Genomic DNA, 25,443 nt, shown 5'->3' with positions numbered 1-25,443 from the left:
ATTGATTCAGGACGATCGTTGTATCACTCAGAGAGAAATTTCAAGCGTAATTGGCATTTCACAAAAACGTGTGGGTCACCTTATTGCTTTGCTTGGCTATCAGATGTTGAGAGAACTGTGAGATGCCGGTTGCGGAAACAGAGTGTCGACTTCTTCCGTGACGGCTTCAGAAAATGGGTACCCAGGATGCTGACGCCTGAAATGAAAGTGTCAGAGACTGGATCTCATCACCATACAGTCCAGATTTAGCACCGTCTGACTTTCATCTGTTCCCGAAAATGAAAGAAAATCTGCGGGGACATCCTTATACTTCCAATGAAGACGCTGAGAGAACTGTGAGATGCTGGTTGCAGAAACAGAGTGTTGACATTTTCCGTGACGGCTTCAGAAAACTTGTTCATCGTTGGCAGAAATGTATCCAGTTGTCTGGTGATTATGTGGAAAAGTGAATCGCGGTAGTTAAAGAGCACATTCTAAGGATTATTTCTGTGTTTGATTTATTAAAATGTTCCCATCCAAACCCAAGCAACGAAGGTGGAGGCATTACTTTTCATTCAACCCTTGTAGGTTCTGCTTCCCACACTATTAAGTGCAGTTTGAAAACAAGCAAATGTGAGTAGATCAATAGGTACCGCTCTGGTGGGAAGGTAAGGGTGCTCCATGCAGTCATGCCAGTGGCCAGATGACCTTGGAGGTGTCTATGGACAACGCCAGCTCTTCGGCTTAGAAATGGAGATGAGCCCCAACCCCCAGAGTCAGACACAACTAGACTTTGTCAGGGGAAAACCTTTACGTTTACTATCATTGTGATGATTTATTTAAGTTTTTTTTTACCTTGTCATAATATCCTTTCACTTATAGGTGACCGAGAAATACCTCAAAATTGAACAGAATAGCATTTAAAATTAAAGTTGCATAAATATAATATTCAAAGTAACAAGGAAATAATCAAAAATCCTAAATTGATAGCTTGTAGTCCTTTTTGAGATGATTATTGTAGGATTCTGATCCCATCAGAATCCCTTTTGTATTAACTACAGAAAGATCTCGTGATCTACCGTGAACCGTTTGAAACAATTGTTGATTTTTATCTAGTTATGTTTACAAAATCCTAAATGAGACGGTCTTTGTTTTCTGTTGACTTAATCAGAGTGTTTCTGTTTTCCTTAACATTTGTGGTTTCTTCTTCCTTTTTTCCCTCCGCAGTCTTTTCTCAAGGGCTGAAAAAATCATCCCTGGAGCTTTATGGCTTAATTTGTTATGGAGAGCTAAGGAAGAAAATTGGGGGCTGTAAGTATGCAGACTGTTTCATTCACAAGACATTATTTTTAAAATGTTAGGCTTTCTCGGTGTGCTTAAGGAAAACTACCTAGTGCTTTGCAGCTATTTCCCAAGATGTTTGTGATGATTTTAAATGAGAATTTTTCCCCTGTGGGCATTCTGATTGCTTTGTGTATGGAAATTTCCAAGTTACCGTATATACTCGAAGACAAGCCCAGGTTTTCAGTCCTTTTTTTTAGATGAAAAAGCCTCCCTCGGCTTATAATGGGGTCAAGGCTAAGTCCGTGGAGCCTGAGTCTATTGCTTGCAATATATGATATATTTTTCTCCCTTATAAGTGTGTTTACATTTCCAAAGCCTCCCTAACTCTTAACCAAGAGAATGTTTTGAAAAGGGAAAGAAGAAAATACACATTAATCTTATAAAAGCATTTTCCCCTGAAATGTTTGTTAATTTCTCCTATAGAAAGATAGGCATTTCCCCCTGCAAGCCTTTGCAATCCCTATGCTCTGTCCTTAAGAATTGCCACTGTGCAATAATAAAGATCAAATCTAAATATTGTTGCTTTTCCTACAACGTGCAATTCTTCAACCTTGCCCGTGTTTCCTTCCTCATTTTATTTCAAGGTATGGATGACAAAAATGCAGCTAAACTCAATGAGCTTATCCAAGTTGGGTAAGTCATTTTTCTTTCTTTTATTAAAAAATATATAAACAGCATATGATTGCTATCATTTGAAATGTTTTATTATATCAGTTTATCAACTATTCAAGATGGGAGTCTATCCTCTTGGATTCTGTCAGTTCATAAACTAGGGCAAGAGGTGCCGCAGTGGGTTAAACCCTTGTGCCGGCTGAACTGCTGACCTGAAGGTTGGGTTGCTCACCTGAAGGCTGCTGCCGGTTTGAAGCCACCAGATGGGGTGAGTTCCCATCTGTCAGCTCTAGCTTGCAGGGACATGAGTGAAGCCTCCCAGCTAACACATCTTTGCCTCCCCTGGGCAACGTCTCTGTAAATGGCCAATTCTCTCACATGAGAAGCAACTTGCAGGATGTTCTCAAGACGCTTTTGACACGATTAAAAAATAAACTAGTGTCATGCAAGTTGCAAAAAAGTTTAATTCCAGCTTATATTGATCTATTTTACATAAACCTGGGGGGAAAACATCCTCCTGAAGCGCCTGAAAAAATGTGTTATTTTCTGTTGTTTTTATTTGAGCTCACATTTGGCCGTCTCCAGTAAATTCCTAGTTCTATTTCATGTTTTAAAGGGAGCCATCGGTGGCGCAGCGGGTTAAACCACTGAGCTGCTGAACTTGCTGACCGAACTTGCTCCCGCTGTTAGCCCCAGCTTGTGCCAACCTAGCAGTTCAAATAATAATAATAATAATAATAATAATAATAACAACTTTGTTTTTGTATCCTGCCACCATCTCCCCAAGGGGACCCAAGGCGGCTTACATGGGGTAAAGCCCGACAATACAGATTCAAAAACTAAAAATGCATAAGAACAGTTCGCAGTATAAAAATAGTATAAAAACAACAGTTCGAAAACATGCAAATGTGAGTAGATCAATAGGTACTTCACATCAGGGGAAACCTTCTTATGCCAATCACAAAGCCGCTGTTAAATTTTTTTGGAGAGCTGCTGTTCCACTGACGTCCCCACCTGTCGCACTCTTTCCTAGAGCAACAACCGTCCGCTACAAAGGGAGGAATCTTCGCATCAAAGCCCCGATGTGCAGGGCTCTGAAGAAGCTCTGTGATCCAGACGGTACGTAAGAGACTTGCGCGGAATTAATTGTAGGAAAAGAGCAAAGTGTATCTCCAGTATGTTGTGTGAATGTGTCCAAATGTGTTCTGATCTTGTCCTGAATGGATCTGCTGAATGGTGGTGTGTGGCTGGCAGAAGTGGGTCAAGAGAGAGCATAGAGGACCGAATCCAAAGAGTTCCTCTTCATCCTGGAAAGAAGGGACGAGTGGAGTGCCATAAGCAGGGTTTTGTCCAGGGCCCAGTTCTGCTCAATATCTTCATTAATTACTTAGATCAGTGATGGCCAACCTATGACATGCGTGTCAGCACTGACACGCCTAGCCATTTTTGCAGACACGCTGCCGCATGCAGATTGATTGGGTGACTATGTCTTTTGTGGCCAAATTTGGTGGGATTCGGTCCAGTGGTTTTGTAGTTTACTCCATGGGAATTATACCCCCTTCTTCTATTATCGGAGCCCGAAGGCTCAACCATAACATTACATTTATATATATATATATAAAATATTCTATTATTCTATTATTATTGTAGTATATTATCATATTATTACTATTATATTAGAAATTTGAGAGAAATTTGTGTGGAAACTGCGAGAGGTCCCATAGATTGTTGTACATGGAAATAATGGTAGTAAATAGTTTTTGATTTATTGAATACAGTTATATAATTACAATTATATATTTTTGTTATTTAAACTATACATATTGCGAAATTATGGGTTTTTTCTCAAAGTGACACACCACCCAAGTCATGCTAGGTTTTTTGGTGAATTTTGACACTGTAATGCAATATAATAATAATAATAATAATAATACATTATTATAATTGTATATTTATGTTACATGTAATATTACTAATAATATTGCAGCATAGTGGTATAGTACAACATAGTAATATATAATGCTTATATTGTGCTATGCTAACAATATAATATATTGTATGTATATGTAACTTGTAAGCTGGCCTGAGTCCCCTTCAGGGTGAGAAGGGCGGGATATAAATATCAATAATAAATAATTATCTCTATGTTTTTCCTCCAGGGATTAGCGATGAGGAGGATCAGAAGCCGGTGCGTCTCCCCCTGAAAGTCCCCGTGGAGCTGCAGCCACGGAACAACCACGCGTGGGCCCGTGTGCAGAGCCTGGCCCAGAACCCACGTCTCAGGTATCGGATAGGGAGCTTCAAACCTCAAGCTAAAATTGGCTTCATAATTGCAGAGTGGGTAAATCGGACAGCGGCATTTGGATTTAATTTCTACAGCTTTGGAAGCGTTCTGTCCACTGTTTGCAAAATCTGGCCAGTGTTCTCGATGGTTAGTGAGATGCTATTTGCTAACTCTTTTGTTTCATCCTTCCTTGCACGACTTGCCAGGATGATTGTGGAGCTGCACCGGAAAGTATCCAGCCTCATTGAATTCCTGAAGCAGAAATGGGCTCTTCACGAAGTCCGCATTGTATCCTACTTGTTGTCGTCACCCTGAATCGGTTTATATTGTCTTGGAGGGGTGTGTGAAGCATTTTATGTATTTATGAAATATACAAAAAGGTGTGTGACAGGGTTGTTGTGTGTTTATCGCAACCTGATAAAGAACACTTTGTGTAAAGATCCTCCTACCGTGTTTCCCCAAAAATAAGACAGTGTCTTATATTAATTTTTGCTCCCAAAGATGCACTAAGTCTTATTTTCAGGGGATGTCTTAGATTTCCATGAAGAAGAATTCACATTTATTGTTGAACAAAAAAAAAATTGAACATTTATTATATACTGTACAGTAGTTGTCATCACAAACCAACATAACCAGATAAAATGAATCCTATCAAGAATTTCTTGTTACTACCATTATTTCCATGTACAACAATCCATGGTATGTACATTTACTGATCCTGCACGCTCTGGCGGGCATGCTTCCAACCAAAAACTTTGCTATAGAATGATTATATATATATATATACACACACACACACACACACACACACAGTAGAGTCTCACTTATCCAACATAAATGGGCCGGCAGAATGTTGGATAAGTGAATATGTTGGATAATAAGGAGGCATTAAGGAAAAGCCTATTAAACATCAAATTAGGTTATGATTTTACAAGTGAAGCACCAAAACATCATGTTAGACAACAAATTTGGCAGAAAAAGTAGTTCAATACGCAGTAATGCTATGTAGTAATTACTGTATTTATGAATTGAGCACTAAATATCACGATATATTGAAAACATTGACTACAGAAATGTGTTGGATTATCCAGAACGTTGGATAAATGCGTGTTGGATAAGTGAGACTCTACTGTACTACATAGCATTAATCAAGTATAGTCCCATGTAAATTCAAATATCATGTTATACAATCAATTTGACAGAAAAAGTAGTTCAATGTGCGGTAATGATATGTAGTAATTATTGCACTTACTAATTTAGCACCAAAATATCATGATATATTGAAAACATTGACTACAAACATGCCTTGGATAATCCAGAACCTTGGATAAGCGAGTGTTGGATAAGTGAGACTCTACTGTATATATAAATGTAATGTGCATAATTCCCATGGAGTAAACAACAAAACCACTGGACCAAATCACACCAAATTTGGCCACAAAAGACATTAGTCATCCAATCAATCTGCAGGCGGCAGCGTGGCAGCAAAAATAGCTAGCCGTGTCAGTGCTGATACGCATGTCATATGTTGCCCATCACTGTTATATACCATACTTTCCTTTTTACGTTTCACTGTAGATTATAGACATCTGCTTTTTGAGTGTGTGTGTATATGTATGTCTATCGGGAGTATATTGTAGAGTTATTTCCTGTCCTGTTTCAATGTTGCTGTATTCCTTAACGCCTTGTGCTTAGCGTAAAACCCTTGCGGAAAGGCAGCTCCAAGACTCCAAGAGTTGTGAAGCGAGTGACAGCTACTCAGAAGAGAAGGTGGTTCTCCATCTCTTTCCGGGGGAGACTTGCATGCTGACTCCGCTCCCGGGGGTGGCCAGGGTCGTCCACTCCAAAGCCTTCTGCACGGTGCACTGGCAGGAATCCGGCCGCTATAAGCAGAATGCCAAGGACTCGCACCTGCTGCCGCCCGCCCAGATTCTGGGCATCCAGAGCGGTCAAGGGACGGCCAGGGGGCATGTCAAATACCTGCGGGGAACGGACGCTAAGGGCGGGACCCGAACGGAGAGTGCTACAGACGCAAGTCGAAACACTCCGTCCGCCTCGGACACTCATGCGAATGCTGAAGACGGCTCCCTGGAGGCTGGCCTTCTGGAACGAGCGTCGCCAAGTATCAGTGTTGCAAACAGTTTTGGTAATAAGTCGCCTTCCGCACTCCAGGACCCCGGCCCGAGTCTTGAGAAGCCCGTTGCCCCGGTCGCTTGTGCTGAAGGTGGGGAGGGGCCGGCCGCTTTCCCCTCGGATGGCACGAACTGTGACTGTGGCAGCCTCCCCCCCGACCTGGAAGAGCTGTCCCTCCTTGACCCCTTCCCCCGGTACATGAAATCTTGCCAGGACCTCATTGTCCCGGAGAAGTGTCTTTGCACGGACAGAGCCAATGGGAAAGACGTGGCCTTGCCAAGGACCGGTCCTCCTGGGAAGCTTCCGCCTGGCCTCTCGGAGGCTGGCAGCCTTAGTCCCACCCAGGCGGCAAGAGGCGGCCTCTCCGTATCTGAAACTCAGGCCTCGCACTGCTGTGGACCGCACGCAGAGACGGGTGCTAAAGAGCTGCCGGATTCCGTCACGGAGGAATCACAGGAGAAGCCGCCTCCGCCATCATCATCTCAGGGACATCTGGTCAGCAAGACCCTCAAGGATGACCCTAGCCGCCTGGCCCAGCAGGTCAGAGAAGAGGGCTGGAGCTTACGGACCTCGGAGAGCCTTACCTTGGCTGAAGTCTACCTCATGATGGGCAAGCCCAACAAGCTGCAGCTGGAGTACGACTGGCTGGTTGCCCTTGGGACGGACACCCCGGAGCCCGTCTCCACGTCTGTCCAGCCTCCGGCCACGGGTCACAAACAGAAGCTCCTCAGCTGCCTCATCAAACTCATCTCCACTGAAGTTAATCCCAAACCCGTAAGTACAGTATTATTATTATTTATTTATTATTTACTACATTTATATGCCACTGTTCTCACCCCAAAGGGGACTCAGAGCGGCTTACAAATCAAATGTACATACAGTAGAGTCTCACTTATCCAACACTCGCTTATCCAACGTTCTGGATTATCCAACACATTTTGTAGTCAATGTTTTCAATATATCGTGATATTTTGGTGCTAAATTCATAAATACAGTAATTACTACATAGCATTACTGCGTATTGAACTACTATTTATGTCAAATTTGTTTTATAACATGATGTTTTGGTGCTTAATTTGTAAAATCATAACCTAATTCGATGTTTAATAGGCTTTTCCTTAATGCCTCCTTATTATCCAACATATTCGCTTATCCAACATTCTGCCGGCCCGTTTATGTTGGATAAGTGAGACTCTACTGTACAATATATTATTAGCATAGCACAATATAAGCATTAAATTACTATATTGTACTATTTATTTATTTATTTCCTTTACTACCTTTATATCCCGCCCTTTTCACCCCAAAGGGGACTCAGAGCGGCTTACAAATCAAATGTACATACAATATATTATTAGCATAGCATAATATAAGCATTACATTACTATATTGTACTATTTATTTATTTATTATTTACTACACTTATATCCCGCTCTTCTCACCCCAAAGGGGACTCAGAATGGCTTACAAATCAAATGTGCATACAATATATTATTAGCATAGCACAATATAAGCATTACATTACTATATTGTTTATTTATTTATTGCATTTACTACCTTTATATCCCGCTCTTCTCACCCCGAAGGGGACACAGAGCGGCTTACAAATCAAATGTACATACAATATATTATTAGCGTACCACAATATAAGCATTAAATTACTATATTGTACTACAGTAGAGTCTCACTTATCCAAGCCTCGCTTATCCAAGTTTCTGGATTATCCAAGCCATTTTTGTAGTCAGTGTTTTCAATAAATCATGATATTTTGATGCTAAATTTGTAATCTATATATATAAAAGAGTGATGGCATCACGGCAACCCACAAAACAACAAAACTACAGGCCCCCCAACCTCGAAATTTGACAACACAACCCATCATCCACGCCTCTAGGTTGATACAACAAAAAGAAAAGAAAAATAAAGTCCTATTTAGAGAGAGAGGAATAATTACTTTTATCCAATTGCTGCCAGTTAGAAGGCTAAGCTCCTCCAACTTGGTCTCCTAGCAACCCAAAAAAAAAAACACTAAAAAATTAATACAATAAAATACTATAATAACAGAAGATAACTAAAAACAATACAAGAAAATAATAAAATATAATAAATAAAAATATAACTTACAATAAAATTAATAAAAATGCAAATAACGTCAAATAAAAATTACACAACAATTTTTTACCAATACCACCACCACTTTGCCACAGCAACGCGTGGCCGGGCACAGCTAGTTACAACATAACATAACATTACTGCGTATTGAACTACTTTTTCTGTCAAATTTGTTGTATCACATGATGTTTTGGTGCTTAATTTGTAAAATCATAACCTAATTTGATGTTTAATGGGCTTTTCCTTAATCCCTCCTTATTATCCAAGATATTTGCTTATCCAAGCTTCTGCCGGCCCATTTGGCTTGGATAAATGAGACTCTACTGTATTTATTTAGTAACTTTATTACGGTCCGCGGACCCACAGCTGGATAACATATCCCAAGTGGATAACATACAAGAATTATGTTATGTTAAGCGTTATGTTAAGTGACTGAGGGGGGAAAGGAAGGGGCCTGAGGCTGTGAGGAATGGTGGGAGTTGCAGTCCCAAAAACCCGGAGGGCTGACATTTGCCCCTCCTGATGTAAACTCTGCTGTTTGAGTCTGCAGAGAGAGACTGAGCTGTAACCCTTTCCCCGCAGACTGCGGACGTGAGCTCCGTGGCCACCTCCCCCCTCAAACCCACTCAGGAAGAGCACGCTCTGAGCCCTCCTGGGAAGGTGGTCTCCGTCAGCACCAGGAGCCCCGGCTGCGCCCGCAACCAGCCCGCCCTTCACAAGAAGACCCTCTCCCCCAGCGCCCCGTCCAGCTCCTCAGGTGAGAGGATCGCCCAGATCCACAGGCACTTGCATGGTTTATTTTGAGTGAACATGACTGATTTTATATTCCAGTGCATGTGTATTAATAGGGGCCCGTGGTGGCACAGTGTGTTAAAGCGCTGAGCTGCTGAACTTGCAGACCAAAAGGTCCCAGGTTCGAAACCTGGGAGCGGAATGAGCGCCTGCTGTTAGCCACAGCTCCTACCAACCTAGCAGTTCGAAAACATGCCAATGTGAGTAGATCAATAGGCACCGCTCCGGCGGGAAGGTAATGGCGCTCCATGCAGTCATGCCAGCCACATTACCTTGGAGTTGTCTATGGACAACGCCTGCTCTTCGGCTTATAATAATAATAATAATAATAATTTTATTTTTATACCCCGCCCCATCTCCCCGAAGGGACTCGGGGCGGCTTACATGGGGCCAAGCCCAGACATCAGACAATATAAAAACAAAGCAATAAAACAGATCAATCAACAGTAAAACAAATCATAAAAGATCACATACAATAAATATAATGATAAACTCTTGGGTTGGCTCTAAAAGAAACTGGGCCAAAATTGCAAGTTGTGTCGGTATCATCAGGGAGGGGTAGATACCAAAACTATCGTGCCCATTAAAATGCTGGGGAAGGCGTACACAAGGGAGTATTGCTGGCTAAAAATTAGAATGCAATAAAATAAAATGGGCAACAGGACGATCCTTCCTATGGAGATCACTTGCCAAAGGCCTGTTGGAAGAGCCAGGTTTTCAGGCTCTTCCGAAAAGTAAGGAGGGCAGGGGCTTAGAAATGGAGATGAGCACCAACCCCCAGAGTCAGACAGACTGGACTTAACGTCAGGGGAAACCTTGACCTTTACCTGTTATGAGCATGGTCTTCAGAAGGGAGAAGTGTAGGCCAAGTTAAAGTGGGCATCCTGAATTAGAATTAGAAAGTGTATTTTTTTGTTGCTCATCACCTCATTTCAGTCCAGGACCAAGTCACCTGACTATTCTCAGTGATATTTTTCTCAGTAGAGTTGAGATCAGCCTGGTCGATTAAGGATCAGTGTGTGTTATCTCTTCTATGAAAAACGTGGATTTGTGAACCATGTCGGTGGAACTCTGTTCTAACTACAATTCTAACTACACGAGCGTTTGTGGCCTTTTGGGGAGCCTTGCTTGCGTTGTTGTTTGCTTTTCTTGTCCCTTAATTTATTTTTGGGCATCCTGCTAGGTTTGAGAAATTCCTCCAGGCCGCTCTTGTTGGCTGATCCTCCCAATTCGGAAAGTGCCGATGCCGATCGGAGCCTCTTTGCTGTCCCAACCACTCTCCCGCCCAACAGCCGGCACGGGAAGCTTTTCTTGCAAAGCAAAGAAGCCGAGCTCTCTTTCCGACAGCGCCTGGACACCATCAGTGTAAGTTTGTTCTGGTGGGAATTGAGCGGAAAGGGCTCAGTGCCTCCCGATTGACTGATCAACATCCAGCTACCCTCTAAACTTAGAGAAATAACTATGGTAATTGTTGATTCCATGCCAGACTAGGAGATTCCCAAGCGTCTTGTTACCGTGTTTTAACATCATGGGAGTTAGACCAAACCGTGTTTTGTAAATGCAGCCTAGGGATATGAAAAAATGCAAGTCTTTTATTTTGTTGTCCAGGTAAAAAAGGTTGTGACTTCCGTTCTTCTTCCTTATGTTCAGTTGCAAATTGAATCTTCAAAAATCAACCAGTCAGTCTTTTTTATTCCACTCCCATTATTTTCCTTTAATAAGAATGTTAATTTATCCATGCCTTTTATTTCCATTGTTTTAATTATCCAATCCTTTCTATCAGGTATACTATCCAGTTTCCACCTTTCCACAAAGACCATTCTTGCAGCTGTAGTAAAATATGTAAATAGCTTTTCCTTATTTTGCTGCTATATTCCCCCCCCCCCACCACCTTTGAAGTTGACGGATTTGCATTGGTGGTTGTTTGATATTATTACTGTTATATAAACCTTTGTTTTAACTTCTGTTTTATCATCTTCTTGTGTTTTAAACTGTGTATATTGTTTAATGTATTTGTGCTGTTACTTTTGTAACATTGTGAGCCGCCCCGAGTCCCCACGGGGAGATGGTGGCGGGGTATAAATAAAGTTTTATTATTTTATTATTATTATTATTATTTTGGTCTGCGAATAAATCCGAACCAAACATTCCCAGAAGATAATATTTCATCGAGAAATTTGTTTCAAAAAATTTTTGGTCACCAACTCTATTGTCCAACAGTTTTGCTTATCTGACATTCTGCCCACCCGTTTATGTCGGATAACTGAGACTCTATATGCATTCTTCTTACTGATGATTGCATTCTCGTGCATATTCAGCTGTTGGGTCCTTAACTTTGAGCATGTTGACGCCAATTAAATTGTTTTCCTTCCAGTCAGGGTTCACATCCTTCCACTTAGTCTAAAGGCCAACCCAATAGCCTTGAGGCCCACCAAAAAATACATGCGGGGAAAATCAGCTCTAGATTATTAAATATGGTTTTCTGTGGGCAAGTAGATGGCGACTACTGGATGGCATATGTTTTGTTTCAGAAATTAGACCTGATGTGGTCTATCCGATGCAATTTTCTGAATTAGCACCCCAAATAACCAAACCGAATCTAAAACTGATTAGTAACCCTTTTGATAATAATGTTGGAGAGATAAAATAAATATCAAATAAAGATTGGGAAGCACTGCAGTAGTTTGCATCCTGACCACACTGCTGCCAGAGTGAAGGAAGACACAAGACAATACTCACAGAAAAGAGAAACAGGCGCATGAGGGTAATATTCCTCTGTGGTCATAAAGTCGCTGGAAGCTGTTTTTTTGATCTTGGCAAAACAATGCCAGGTAGCAGAATAATGCAGATAGATACAAGCTGCCTTTTGTATTTCTTTCTCAGATGCAGTCTGACTTCTTCTTGCCAAAACCAAGGAAATTGCGAAGCAGACATCTACGGAAGCCACTGGTCGTGCAGGTCAGAGAAAATGTATATTTTTGGTTGGGCACTATTTAGGAGAGTAGGGCCCGAATCTTGTTTCATCTGTTCCTTTCGTGGTTTTGTACCGTTTCATCCATTCATATTGCACGGAAAGGTACAACCCAATGGGAACAAAAGAAACAGTGAAACCCAGAGGGAACGATAGCTGTTTGGTTGACTGATTTTCGGCGCTTGGCTGTAGGTCCTGGCTCGTAGGTCCTTCAGCCAAGCGCCGGGTGCTCGATGCTCATAGGCTCTGCCTGCCAGGCCTATGAGCATCGAGCACTCAATGTCTCGTAGCCCGGCTCGCAGGGCCTACAGTTGAGCGCCAAACACTTGATTGTAGGCCCAGCAAACCAGACCTATGAGCCATCGAGCGCTTGATGTCTCTTAGGCCTGCCTCACAGGGCCTACAATCGAGCGCCAAGTGCTTGGAACTCAATTGTAGGCCCTGCGAGCCAGGCCTTCGAGCATCGGGCACTCAATGTTGAGCGCCGAGCGCTTGGAACTCAATTGTAGGCCCTGCGAGCCAGGCCTTCGAGCATCGGGCACTCAATGTCGCGTAGGCCCGGCTTGCAGGGCCTACAGTTGAGCGCCAAACGCTCGATTGTAGGCCCAGCAAACCAGACCTATGAGCCATCGAGCGCTTGTTGTCTCTTAGGCCTGCCTTGCAGGGCCTACAATCGAGCGGCAAACGTTCGGAACTCAATTGTAGGCCCTGCGAGCCGGGCCTTCGAGCATCGAGCACTCAATGTCTCGTAGGCCCGTCTTGCAGGGCCTACAGTTGAGCGCCGAACGCTTGCTTGTAGGCCCAGCAAACCAGACCTATGAGCCATTGAGCGTTTGATGTCTCTTAGGCCTGCCTCACAGGACCTACAATCGAGCGCCAAGCGCTTGGAACTCAATTGCAGGCCCTGCGAGCTGGGCCTTGGAGCATCGGGTGCTTGATGGCTCATAGGCCCTGCAAGTATAAGTGTAGTTTCCTAATTGGTTCTATCATAAAAACATGGGATTCAACCGCAAACGCTTTGTTCTTGTGGGACATCCTGCAGCACATTTGGCTGTCGTTTTCAATGACTATCTCGTAGAGCTTCAACCAATTAGTTTGTGGCAGCCACAAAAACGAAGTTTATGAAGGATAACAACCACTCTGTGCAATTAAACAGAAAATAACACTTTCAAACCAGGAGCAGTTTTTTTCATTTTTTTTAACATTTTTTTCATGGAGAGCAAACAAAAAAGATTTTCACTGTGATGCTGCAAATGTGATGAAAATATGCAAGTAGTGACTTAGAGGTATTGTAAATGCATTGAACAAAAAGTGTATTGTTGACTTAAGCAGTCTTTCCAGATGTGATCTTGGCTTCCTTCCTTAGAGAACTCTGCTTCCGAGGCCATCAGGAAATCCCTCGCAGCACGTCTGTTCCTTCTCCATCTTATCCAACTCTTCTGTCACAGGTAAGACTCAAGTATGTACATATTCTAAGCAGGGTGTTTAGTTATAGTTTTCCAGCCCAAATGAAATCACTTTGAACCATTTCTGATCATGTTTTAATTCTTCCCCCTCAGGCAGAGGATCTTTTCGGCCGATCCAGTCTTCTCTTTCAAAGGTTGCCGTGTCTCGTCCCATTGTTCCCAAGATTTTCCCGGCTCAAGCCTCCAACCACCTGTCTAGTAGGTTTCTTGTCCACAACAAAGGTCGGGAGAACATGCTTAGTGGGATATTACATTCGCAATGAAGAAGAAAGAAGAAGACCCTTAAACTATTTTTATGCATACTCTTTCACCATTTGCAATGGAGGAAACATTGCTGCATTGAATGAACTTGGCAACTCCTTCCCCACCAAACTCTGCCGCTTGCGTCCTCAACCAGCTGGTCTCCCCTTCCCGCAGCTGCGCATTGTCGCCAAAACGCTGCGTTGAGGACGCAAGCGGCAGAGTTTGGTGGGGAAGGAGTTGCCAAGCTCATTCATCGCTATGATAAGTTCCTAGATTTGAATGGCGATGATGTTGAGAAGTGGTATTTGGGTGTGGTAAAATGCTGTGTTGCTGGCTGGTTGAGGACGCAAGCGGCAGAGTTTGGTGGGGAAGGAGTTTCCAAGCTCATTCATCGCTATGATAAGTGCCTAGATTTGAATGGCGATGATGTTGAGAAGTGGTATTTGGGTGTGGTAAAACACTGTGTTGCCGGCTGGTTGAGGCTGGTTGAAAGGCAGAGTTTGGTGGGGAAGGTGTTGCCAAGCTCATTCATCGCTGTGATAAGTGCCTAGATTTGAATGGCGACGATGTTGAGAAGTGGTATTTGGGTGTGGTAAAATGCTGTGTTGCTGGCTGGTTGAGGACGCAAGCGGCAGAGTTTGGTGGGGAAGGAGTTTCCAAGCTCATTCATCGCTATGATAAGTGCCTAGATTTGAATAGCGACTATGTTGAGAAGTGGTATTTGGGTCTGGCTGTCAACTGCACATGGTAAATGTTTTTATTTTTAATTCCAAAACGTAATCTACTTTATGGATAACCCTCGTGTGTGTGTGTGTGTGTGTGTGTGTGTGTGTGTATACACACACCTTAAATTTTACACAAACTCATATATATATATATATATATATATACACACACACACACACACACACACACAGCTGTTGAACTTCCTATGTCAGGAAGTTAGATTGACTCCCATCTTTTTTGAAATTCTAGCATGCAGCTAACACGTTTGAAATTGCTTTGCTTCAGTGTCTGGAAATCACATAGGATTGTTTGTAAACTATTTTGAAGGGGATAGAGCATTTTAATGTGTTTTTGAAATGTTTTATTTTTGTACTACAGTAGAGTCTCACTTATCCAACATTCGCTTATCCAACATTCTGGATTATCCAACGCGTTTTTGTAGTCAATGTTTTCAATAAATCATGATATTTTGGTGCTAAATTCGTAAATACAGTAATTACTACATAGCATTGCTGTGTATTGAACTACTATTTCTGTCAAATTTGTTGTATAACATGATGTTTTGGTGCTTCATTTGTAAAATCATAACCTAATTTGACGTTTGATAGGCTTCTCCTTAATCCCTCCTTATTATCCAACATAATTTAATTGTTGTTGGATTGACCTGTCTGCCCATTCTATAATTGCCCCATTCCTGATGTTTTACCATTATTACACTGCACTTTATTGTCCATTTTAACTGTGAAATTACCTGTCTCCATTTTGGTATTTTCTGCACTTTGCCCGGGATCTATGAGTTTAGTCCCCTGATTTTAATATTGCATGATTCATGCTCATTTTAATGATTGTTTTTATTGATGTTGATGTTTTTATTGGGTTAAATGTGTTATGGCTTTGTGATTGGTTTTTTGATTGTTGTATCGGGCATGGCCCCATGTGAGCCGCCCCGAGTCCCTTCGGGGAGATGGGGCGGGGTATAAAAATAAAGTTATTATTATTATTATTATTATTATTATTATTATTATTCGCTTATCCAACCTTCTGCCGGCCTGTTTATGTTGGATAAGTGAGACTCTACTGTATTTTCATGCCTTTTAGTTTTTTTTAGTCAGCTTCGGAGCCCTGAAGGGCTGAGAGGCAATACAGAAATACCGTTGGCCTTCCGTATTTATGGATCCTTTTTTCGTCGTCACACAAATTAGACATCATTAAAGGTTGACCAACGTTAACATTTTGCTACACGGGCGTCATAAGCTTTTCTGTGGAATTAGGTGTAGCTCAGTAGTAGGACTTAACCTTTGGCTTTCTGAGCAGGTCAAGGAAGACCTTTCTCTTCTCTCTTTAAAGGTGCTATTGACTTAGCCGCCAAAAGTGCTGGAATTATCCCCGGCAGCCCTTTGCCTGTCCTCGGTGCTGAAGGCTTGCCCGGCGTTTCCCCGCTGTCGCCGGGTTCAGTCACTGCAATGGTCGCCGGACAAGAGGCAGCAACGGCGGCACATCATCAGAACGGAAGTCCCATCACAAACACAGCGGTCAGTTGTCTTACTTGCTAATCCTGGTTTAAGGGTCCATTCCATTTGGAAAATAACTTAATACTGTAGCTATTACCAGATAATGATCGATGGTGGTTCGGGCCATGGTCGTTATATCAGAATGGTTGAATTGTTTGTGTGTGTGTGTGTGTGTATACTATATATCAGGGGTCCCCAAACTAAGGCTGGGGGCCGGATGCGGCCCTCCAAGGTCATTTACTCCAAGGTATAATTATCCCTCCCTGATAACTTGATATTGCTTTGCACCTTGGCCTGGATCTTTTGACCCAAATCGGGATTTTAATATTATTGTGTATATTGACTTTTATGACTGCTTTTAATCATGTTGAAGTTTTACTGCTCGGTTTAATGTTTTATCTGATTTGTGCTGTCGTGTCTGGGCATGGCCCCATGTAAGCCGCCCCGAGTCCCTCCGGGGAGATGGGGCAGGATATAAGAATAAAATTATTATTATTATTATTATTATTACCTGGCCCCCACCCACAGCTCAGGCTGTGGCGCAAGCTGGTGAGCAGCCGTTAAATGTTTTGATACGGCCGATGGGCTAATCAATAAAACGTGATTAGTGGTGAGCAGCCAGCTGCAGCCAGCTGAGACCAATCACTCTGACCAAGAGGTCATGAGTTCGAGGCCAGCTCGGAGCCTGCGTTTGTCTTCTGTCTTTGTTCTATGTCAAGGCATTGAATGTTTGCCTTATATGTGTCATGTGATCCTATGCCCAGAGTCCCCTTCGGGGTGAGAAGGGCGGAATATAAATACTGTAAATAAATAAATAATAATATTTTATATCATTTAAAATAATATAATATATTGTATATACATATAATATTATAATAATATAATGTTATACAATATACTAATAATACCATATAATAATATTAATTATATGATATATATTACATATAATATTACGGTATAGTGGTATAGTTCAATACAGTAATATATAATGCTAATATTGTGCTATGCTACTAATATAATATATTGTTATGTGCACACAGCTGCTGTGAGTCCCCTTCGGGGTAAGAAGGGCGGGATATAAATGTAATAAATAAATGTAGTAAATGAATAAATAAATAATTTTAGACTTAGGCTCGCCCAAAGTCTGAAATGACTTAAAGACACACAACAACAATCCTAATTAACTTGACTATCTAATTGGCCAGTAGGAGGCCCACACTTCCCATTGAAATCCTGATAGGTTTATGTTGGTTACAATTGTTTTCATTTTTAAATATTGTATTGCACTTTCATTGTTGTTGTTGTTTTGCACTACAAATAAGACATGTGCAGTGTGCATAGGAATTTGTTCATTTTTTTTTTCCAAATGATAATTCGGCCCCTCAACAGTCTGAAGGATTGTGGACCGGCCCTCGGCTTAAAAAGTTTGAGGACCCCTGCTGTATATATTCGAGTATAAGCTTAGTTTTTCAGCCCTTTTTCAAGACTGAAAAAGCCCCCCTCGACTTATACTCAGGTGAGGGTCCTGGTTAATAATAATAATAATAATAATAATAATAATAATAATAATTTAATTTTTATACCCCACCCCATCTCCCCAAAGGGACTTGGGGCGGCTTACATGGGGGCAAGCCCGGACATCAACAATATAAAAACCAAGCATGGTTGGCCGCCCCGAGTCCCCATGGGGAGATGGTGGCAGGGTATAAATAAAGTTTTATGTTATTATATTATTATTATATTTGGTTGGATAAACACAGATGTCTATTCTAAACAATGTAAAGAGCTGTACAAAACACAATAATGGTTCTATATTGTGAAATTATGGTTTTTTTTCTCGAAGTGACACACCACCCAGTCTCTTTCCTTTGAGGATCTGACTCTCTTATCTCGGATCTGATTTTCCAGGGTTCGAGTAGTGAATGCCGGGTGCCCTTCCTCGGCCTAACCCCGCCACCTGAGCAGGAGGCAATCACTGATGGCTTTCAGGTAAAGAATGGGATTTCTAAATAAGGGTTACTTGATTCTATTGGTTGACCTTCTAGATCAGCGTTTCCCAACCTGGGGGTTGGGCCCTCTTAGGAAGTCAAAGACCAGGGGGCACTGAGTCGTATTTTTTTCTGGAAAAGGGGCGGCAGGTCAAATAAGTTTGGGAACCACTGCTCCAAAAGAAGAAAAGTTTTGACAGTTTAATAACCTATTTCTATGTTTTTATGGTAGAACCAGTTAGAAAATGACCTTTAGAACCCAGGAACAGAAATTGTGTTACACAGTGTAATTACTATTCTATTCCGCTTGCTCCCACAGGGAACGCCGGGTCTTTCTCTTCCCGAGCTGCCCAAAGCCTCTGCCCCCAACGGCCTGCCCGCTCCACCTCTTCCCCCGGAAGGGTCCGGCGCCTGCCTTTCCCCTCCCAATGTCTCTGCGCTGCTGGACATCTCCCTTCCCGGCCCGCCCGAAGACGTTCTATCCCAAGGGGAGCCTGCTTCTCAGATCAGTGACTCTATCATTGAAATAGCCATCAGCTCTGGTCAGTACGGTAAGAGACTACGCTGTGAGTGATACCATCTCCTATCACAGCTCTGTTTGGGGCTGTAATGAAGTAGGAATTTTTGGTTTACTGATGTTATGTTTAATTGTGTGTTTGTGTTTTAAAAGGGTAAGTATTACAGTTACTGCATCTCAGCACTCAGAGGCTGGTTGCCATGGAGAAGTAGGCGGAGCCAACTGCCGTTCTGTTGAAGAAGTGCAGAGTTTAAAAGAAAGCCAGTCTGTGCTCTGATGAGGCACAGGGAAGATTGATCCTAGGTTGAGGGGGATCAATGGGACTCAATTGTTCATTTTGAGTCAGTTTAAAATAGGTTTGGTGCCTTATTTAATGTAGTCTGTGTCCTGGTAAGGAACAGAGAATCTGTGATAGTATATCACAGGGGTGACTGTGGTTTGAAGTCACTGGATCCAGTGGCGGTTTCTTTAACAGAGATCTTACTACTGCCTCCCTAAAACTAGTTGGCATTATTCCCTTGGTAAGGGAGGCGTTCACCAGCACCTTCACCCACTCTGCCAGTCCCACCTTATTATTATTATTATTATTATTATTATTATTATTATTATTATTATTACTACTACTACTATTACTATTAGCTTGGGGACCTGGCGGTGCCCGGGTCATTTGAGAAAAGCATTATTTGTATTTGAATGTTATGTATTCTCAGTTTATTTATTTATGTGTTTGTTTAATACATTTATATCCCGCCCTTCTCATCCCAAAGGGGACTCAGAGCGGCTTACAAATTAAATTTACATACAATATTATATTATTAGCATAGCACAATACTGGCAATAAATTATCATATTGTACTATATGGCCATGTTCCAGAAGCATTCTCTCTCCCACATTTATTTATTTACAGTATTTCATTTCCGCCCTTCCTTCTCACCCCGAAGGGGGCTCAGGGCCGATCACAATGCGCATATACATGACAAATATTCAATGCCATTAGACATACAACATTTAGACAGACACAGAGGCAATTTAACATTCTCCATGAGGGTATGCTCGATTCCGGCCACAAGGGGAGCTGCTGCTTCGTTATCCACCGTGACACCGAGTCCTTGATGGTAGTACTTCCTCATTCCTTTCCGCACACTGCTGGAAGTTTTATGGTGTTGTAAATTAGCTAAATTAGCCTCCTCGCATAAAGCGGTACCTCAATTTCCTACTTGACAGATAGATGCAGTGTCTTTTAAGCTGCTTAGGTCAACAGTGAGCAAGGCTATTAATGGTGGGGACCTTAATCCGACCCAGGCTTCAATCTCATAACCTCTTGGTCAGTAGTGATTTATTGCAGCTGGCTACTAACTAACTGGTTCAATCAAGCAAACAGCAAATGTGGCTGAATCAAGACAGGAAGTTGGCTCTTTCTTTAGCAAATAAGAACTCTGCCTTCAAGTGGAAAGCCTTGGCTGTTTCTCCTGCAGTTCCAACTCTTTGTGATGTTGTTTCCTTTTTGTAGGCGAAAGCGTGTCTCTGTCCCCGGCCAAGCTGAACGGCAGCGACAGCTCGAAAAGTCTTCCGTCCCCGTCTTGCAGCCCCCAGCAGAACTGGATCGCCTCCCCCAGCCACGACCCCCAGTGGTATCCCAACGATTCCACAGACTCCTCCCTGAGCAGCTTATTTTGTGAGTGGGGTTGCGCAGGGACATTGGGTTGGGGGCCTTGCTCAATGCTACGACTGGGTTTCTTGCTTTTCCTTGGAAATGGGCTTGGCCCAAATTACAACTGCGTTGAGAACAAAAAGAGCCAGCTAATTTGAGATACGGTAAATCAGGCCTGGGACAACTCGGTTTTGGACTCCAACTCCCATTAAATAGTAACAGTGGGGTAAGAACAGAATCAAAATATAATAAACACACTTAAAATGGCCTTTAAAAGTTGTAAGCAGTGTGGAGATGGAGCAGCTTTTTTGAAGGATGAATCATACATACTCTGGGAGTTTCCAGGAAGGTTAACTTGCTATAGTTTCTTTTTCAGAAATAGAGCAGTCGAGAAGAACATATGGGTCTTGGGGTTCCTGTTTGCTTACCCCTTATAAAGCAATGACTTGATATATAAATCAAAGACGTAATTGTTAATCTATGTTCATTCCGTTCATGCCAAAATCCACATCCTGAATCCTGAGCACAGTGGTACCTAACTAGTGATCATTATAAGCCACGCCTGAACATTTTGTAGCTTCTCCACAACAAAAATTATAATACATCAAATGCTGTGTACCATATTGTTAGACCTGCTAGTTGAGTGGAACATGTCTTGATTGTGTTTGGAAAGATGGATAGGTTGCCTCTGGGAACTTCTTTCCTTTTCACAGACCTGTTCATGAAAATATTATTATTATTATTATTGTTTTTGTTTGGCAGCAAGCTTTCTTTCCCCAGAGAAGGGGAGAAAAACACTCCCGACCTCGAACGGTAACACCAGTAGCACCACTTTATTGGGACCCAGTCTGCTGGATGGAAACTCGCGGGATTCCTTTGCGTCTCGCTCCCTCGCAGATGTAGCTGAGGTAGGTGAAACCGTGCGCCGTCCATGTTATCAGCATAGCACAATACTGAATGTTTGCCATGTATGTGTACTGTGATCTGCCCTGAGTCCACTTGGGGAGATAGCGCGGAATATAAATAAAGTACTATTATTATTAATATTATTAGTATTATTATATTAGTATTATATATTACTAAATTGCACTAGACCACTGTACTGCAATATTATTAGTAATCTGACAGAAAAAGTAGTTCAATACGCAGTAACGCTATGTAGTAGTCACTTTATTTACGAATTTAGCACCAAAATATCACAACATTGACTACAAAAACATTGACTACGAAAAGGCAGACTGCGTTGGATAATCCAGAACATTGGATAAGCGAAGGTTGGATAAGTGAGACTACTGTATATAAAAATTATGGTGGTATAATAAAACAGAACAATACTGCAAAGAAGTACGAATTTAGTTTAGTTGAAGAAAGTGCAGAGTTTAAAAAAGAAAGTCAGTCTGTGCTCTGATGAGGCACAGGGAAGATTGATCCTAGGTTGATGGGATCAAGGAGGCTCAATTGTTCATTTTGAGTCGGGTTTTTAATAAGTTTGGTGACTTATTTAATGTAGTCGTGTCCTGGAAAGGCACAGAGAATCTGTGATAGTATATCACAGGGGTGACTGTGGTTTAAAGTCACTGGATAGTCCCAAGTTTTAGACCTTGGGAACCAATCCCAGCTGGACTCACAGAGATTCATTGAAGTAACGGTTTAAAAGTAGCAGAGGAAGAAGTTTTAACTACTTTAAGTAAAAGAAGTGATACTTTAGAGCAGGGGTCCCCAAACTTTTTAAGCAGAGGGCCGGTCCACAATCCTTAAGACTGTTGAGGGGCCGAATTATAAAAATACAAACAAATTCCTATGCATACTGCACATGTCTTATTTATAGTGCAACAACAACAACGAAAGAACAATACAATATTTAAAAATCAAAACAATTTTAACCAACATAAACCTATTAGGATTTCAATGGAAAGTGTGGGCCTGCTACTGGCCAATGAGATAGTCAAGTTAATTAGGATTGTTGTTGTTGTTGTTGTTGTTGTTGTTGTTGTTGTTGTTGTGTGCCTTCAAGTCATGTCAGATTTTGGCCGAGCCAAAGTCTAAAATTAATTATTTATTTACTGCATTTATTTACTACATTTATATCCCGCCCTTCTCACCCCGAAGGGGACTCAGAGCAGCTGTATGTACATACAATATATTATATTATTAGCATAACACAATATTAGCATTATATATTACTATATTGAACTATACCACTATACTATTATATAATATGTAATATATAACATATAATTAATATTATTATATGGTATTATTATTATTAGTATTATATTGTATAACATAAGATTATTATCAATATTATATGTATATACAATATATTATATTATTAAAACTGATATAAAAATATTATATTATAAAACTGAGGGTGGGGGCCAGGTAAATGACATTGGAGGGCCGCATCCGGCCCCCGGGCCTTAGTTTGGGGACCCCTGCTTTAGAGAGTAGATTCATCTTATTCTAGTATTGTAACTATTAATAAGAATACCTCTAAGTGAGAAACAACATTGTAACCACTAAGCTTTGTGCCGGAATAAACTTGTTATTGTTCTTCCAACATCTAAGCCTCTGTTGCATATATTCTAAACCAAGTTACGCTACCCTTTAAAGTAAAAGGTCTCCCTGAGTCTTTGGTGGTTGCATCTTTCCAAATTGGTGTCAGTCGTTCTTAGTTCTTTACAAATTTGGAGCAGCGGGCGGGATGGGAAGATTCCCCCTGCCTGAAAGAGCCTTAGACATTCATAATATTATATTGTAATACGATATAATAGTAATAATACAATATAATAATATTAATTATATATTATATTTGACATGTAATATTACTAATAATATTACAATATATTGATACAGTACAATATAGTAATTTATTACCAGTATTGTACGATGCTAATATAATATTGTATGTAAATTTAATTTGTAAGCCGCTCTGAGTCCCCTTCGGGGTGAGAAGGGCGAGATATAAATGTAGCAAATAAATAAATAATAAATAAATAGTCTTTTACATATTGGTGGCAGTCGTTCTTAGTTCTTTACAAATTTGGAGCAGCGGGTGGGATAGGAAGATTCCCCCTGCCTGAAAGAGCCTTAGATGTTCATAATATTATATTGTAATACGATATAATACTAATAATACAATATAATAATATTAATTATATATTATATTTGACATGTAATATTACTAATAATATTACAATATATTGATACAGTACAATATAGTACTTTATTACCAGTATTGTACGATGCTAATATAATATTGTATGTAAATTTAATTTGTAAGCCGCTCTGAGTCCCCTTCGGGGTGAGAAGGGCGAGATATAAATGTAGCAAATAAATAAATAATAAATAAATAGTCTTTTACAAATTGGTGGCAGTCGATATTAGTCTCTTTACAAATACAATCTCTAAAATCAGAACAGTAAATGAAGAACAACACTCTGAAAACAGGGGAATTCCAGAGAGGAAACAATCAGGGCCAGCTAACATCTCCCAACAAAGTATTCCCATCAAGTGTGCCAAGTTTTGTTCAGTTCTATGTTTTGAAGTGGAGACTCGGAAGGAATTCATGCTTTCCTCCCTTGTGTTGCAGGTGGTGGATTCCCAGCTGGCGTGCATGATGAACGAGAACAGCATTGATTACATTTCCCGTTTCAACGACCTGGCCCAGGAGCTGTCCATACCGGAGCCGGCCCGCCGAGAGGTCCTCTTTGACGGAGGAGGAGGCGGCGGCGGGAGCGGGAGCCTCTCTCACGCTCAGTGAGCATGGATCCATCTCTGACCAGCTGGCTGGTAGAAGACCTTTGGACCGTCCCACAACACAGAGAGGAGTGACGTTACGGCTATGCAGTGAGACTTCGTTGTGGTTCTGGCTTGCGTTTGATGCCTCGGAGGAAGGCCAGGGTTTGCCTTCCACAGGATGCGAGGAACGGCGTGAGTGGAGCGTGGGAAAGGCCAGTGACGACAACGTTGATCGGACCCTGTCAATGCCTGGGCAGGAAACCCCACAAGCGACGTGGTTATACCGTCAGCCAAAATCCTTGTGATGATAACATACATTTTGAACTGGAAAAGGAGTGTCGTGATATTCTCTGGATTATTTTTTAATGCTACCGGTAGGTTCCCGGTCTCAGAGTTGCCATGGCTGACAACGCGGTTCCCAAATGCGTCCTTCTCTGATTTTATTTGTTTCCGCTTTTGCATCACATTCAGCGACATTCCAGGAACAGGAAAAGCAGGAACAGGATCAGATATATACCCTCACCTCGGCCAGAATACATCGGTATGCTTTATTTACGCTTTATTTACGCTGATGCTTTTCCAGAAAGCCGTCCTCGCTTCATGAGTTGCCTTGCGGGCTCCGTTTTTCCTTTTAAGGGCTAGAAACCCTGTTGAAAGAAGCTCTTACTCTACTCCCAGTTGGACATTTTACGTTCCCTCTTCCTTCCCCTTGCGTTTTATTTACGCATCCTCCTGAGAATAAAAACGACAGTGGGAACGTAAAGGCCAGAATGAATATGCAAATGCAATAAAGTGGGGAAGAGAATGGAATTCTGGAGTTTGTTTCCCCCAAAATTGAAACATTGAGTTATAGGTTGCAGCACATTGGGTTGCTGGGAGTTTTCCGGGCTGTCTGGCCATGTTCCAGAAGCATTCTCTCCTGACGTTTCGCCCACATCTATGGCAGGCATCCTCAGAGGTTGGAAACTAGGCAAGAGGGGTTTATATATATACCGTAAATAATAATAATAATAAGTTTATTTATATCCCGCCTCCATCTCCCCCGAAGGGGACTCGGGGCGGCTTACAGCAAAATCAAAATACAAGCAATGATAAAATATGACACATCAAAGGACAACAACAGAAACCAATAATAAATATACACAATAGGCGAAAAAACACAACACGGAATTAAAACATCAAATTTAAAATAATATATATATATACTGTGGAATGATGTCCAGGCTGGGGAAAAAAACATATCTGTTGGAGGCAAGCGTGAATGTTGCCATTGGCCACCTTGAGTGTTTTGTGAGCCGCCCCGAGTCCCTCTGGGAAATGGTGGCGGGATATAAATAAATTATTATTATTATTATTATTATTGATTTCCATT

The 25,443-nt window shown here is 41.5% G+C and overlaps 1 protein-coding gene across 2 annotated transcripts in view; it reads left to right on the top strand.

The window, feature by feature from the left end:
• The window catches only part of cramp1 (cramped chromatin regulator homolog 1), a 37,916-nt gene extending 13,035 nt beyond the window's left edge, over positions 1 to 24,881 (top strand). For both annotated transcript variants that reach the window (XM_062964661.1, XM_062964660.1), the window contains exons 5-21: positions 1,207 to 1,290; positions 1,908 to 1,956; positions 2,969 to 3,054; positions 4,095 to 4,218; positions 4,426 to 4,507; positions 5,915 to 7,126; positions 9,047 to 9,221; positions 10,440 to 10,621; positions 12,140 to 12,214; positions 13,594 to 13,675; positions 13,787 to 13,891; positions 16,010 to 16,194; positions 18,082 to 18,162; positions 18,481 to 18,712; positions 20,190 to 20,354; positions 21,093 to 21,238; positions 23,923 to 24,881. In XM_062964661.1, coding sequence (XP_062820731.1) covers positions 1,207 to 1,290; positions 1,908 to 1,956; positions 2,969 to 3,054; positions 4,095 to 4,218; positions 4,426 to 4,507; positions 5,915 to 7,126; positions 9,047 to 9,221; positions 10,440 to 10,621; positions 12,140 to 12,214; positions 13,594 to 13,675; positions 13,787 to 13,891; positions 16,010 to 16,194; positions 18,082 to 18,162; positions 18,481 to 18,712; positions 20,190 to 20,354; positions 21,093 to 21,238; positions 23,923 to 24,093 — 3,236 coding nt within the window. In that variant the 3' untranslated portion in view covers positions 24,094 to 24,881. The remainder of the gene's footprint in view (positions 1 to 1,206; positions 1,291 to 1,907; positions 1,957 to 2,968; positions 3,055 to 4,094; positions 4,219 to 4,425; positions 4,508 to 5,914; positions 7,127 to 9,046; positions 9,222 to 10,439; positions 10,622 to 12,139; positions 12,215 to 13,593; positions 13,676 to 13,786; positions 13,892 to 16,009; positions 16,195 to 18,081; positions 18,163 to 18,480; positions 18,713 to 20,189; positions 20,355 to 21,092; positions 21,239 to 23,922) is intronic.
• Positions 24,882 to 25,443: the final 562 nt, after the last annotated feature.

Source organism: Anolis carolinensis, unplaced genomic scaffold (genome assembly GCF_035594765.1).
Source record: "Anolis carolinensis isolate JA03-04 unplaced genomic scaffold, rAnoCar3.1.pri scaffold_13, whole genome shotgun sequence".
NCBI classification, from domain to species: Eukaryota; Metazoa; Chordata; class Lepidosauria; order Squamata; family Dactyloidae; genus Anolis; species Anolis carolinensis.
Note: the sequence above shows the minus strand (reverse complement) of the source record. Positions and strands in the feature narration are given on the sequence as shown.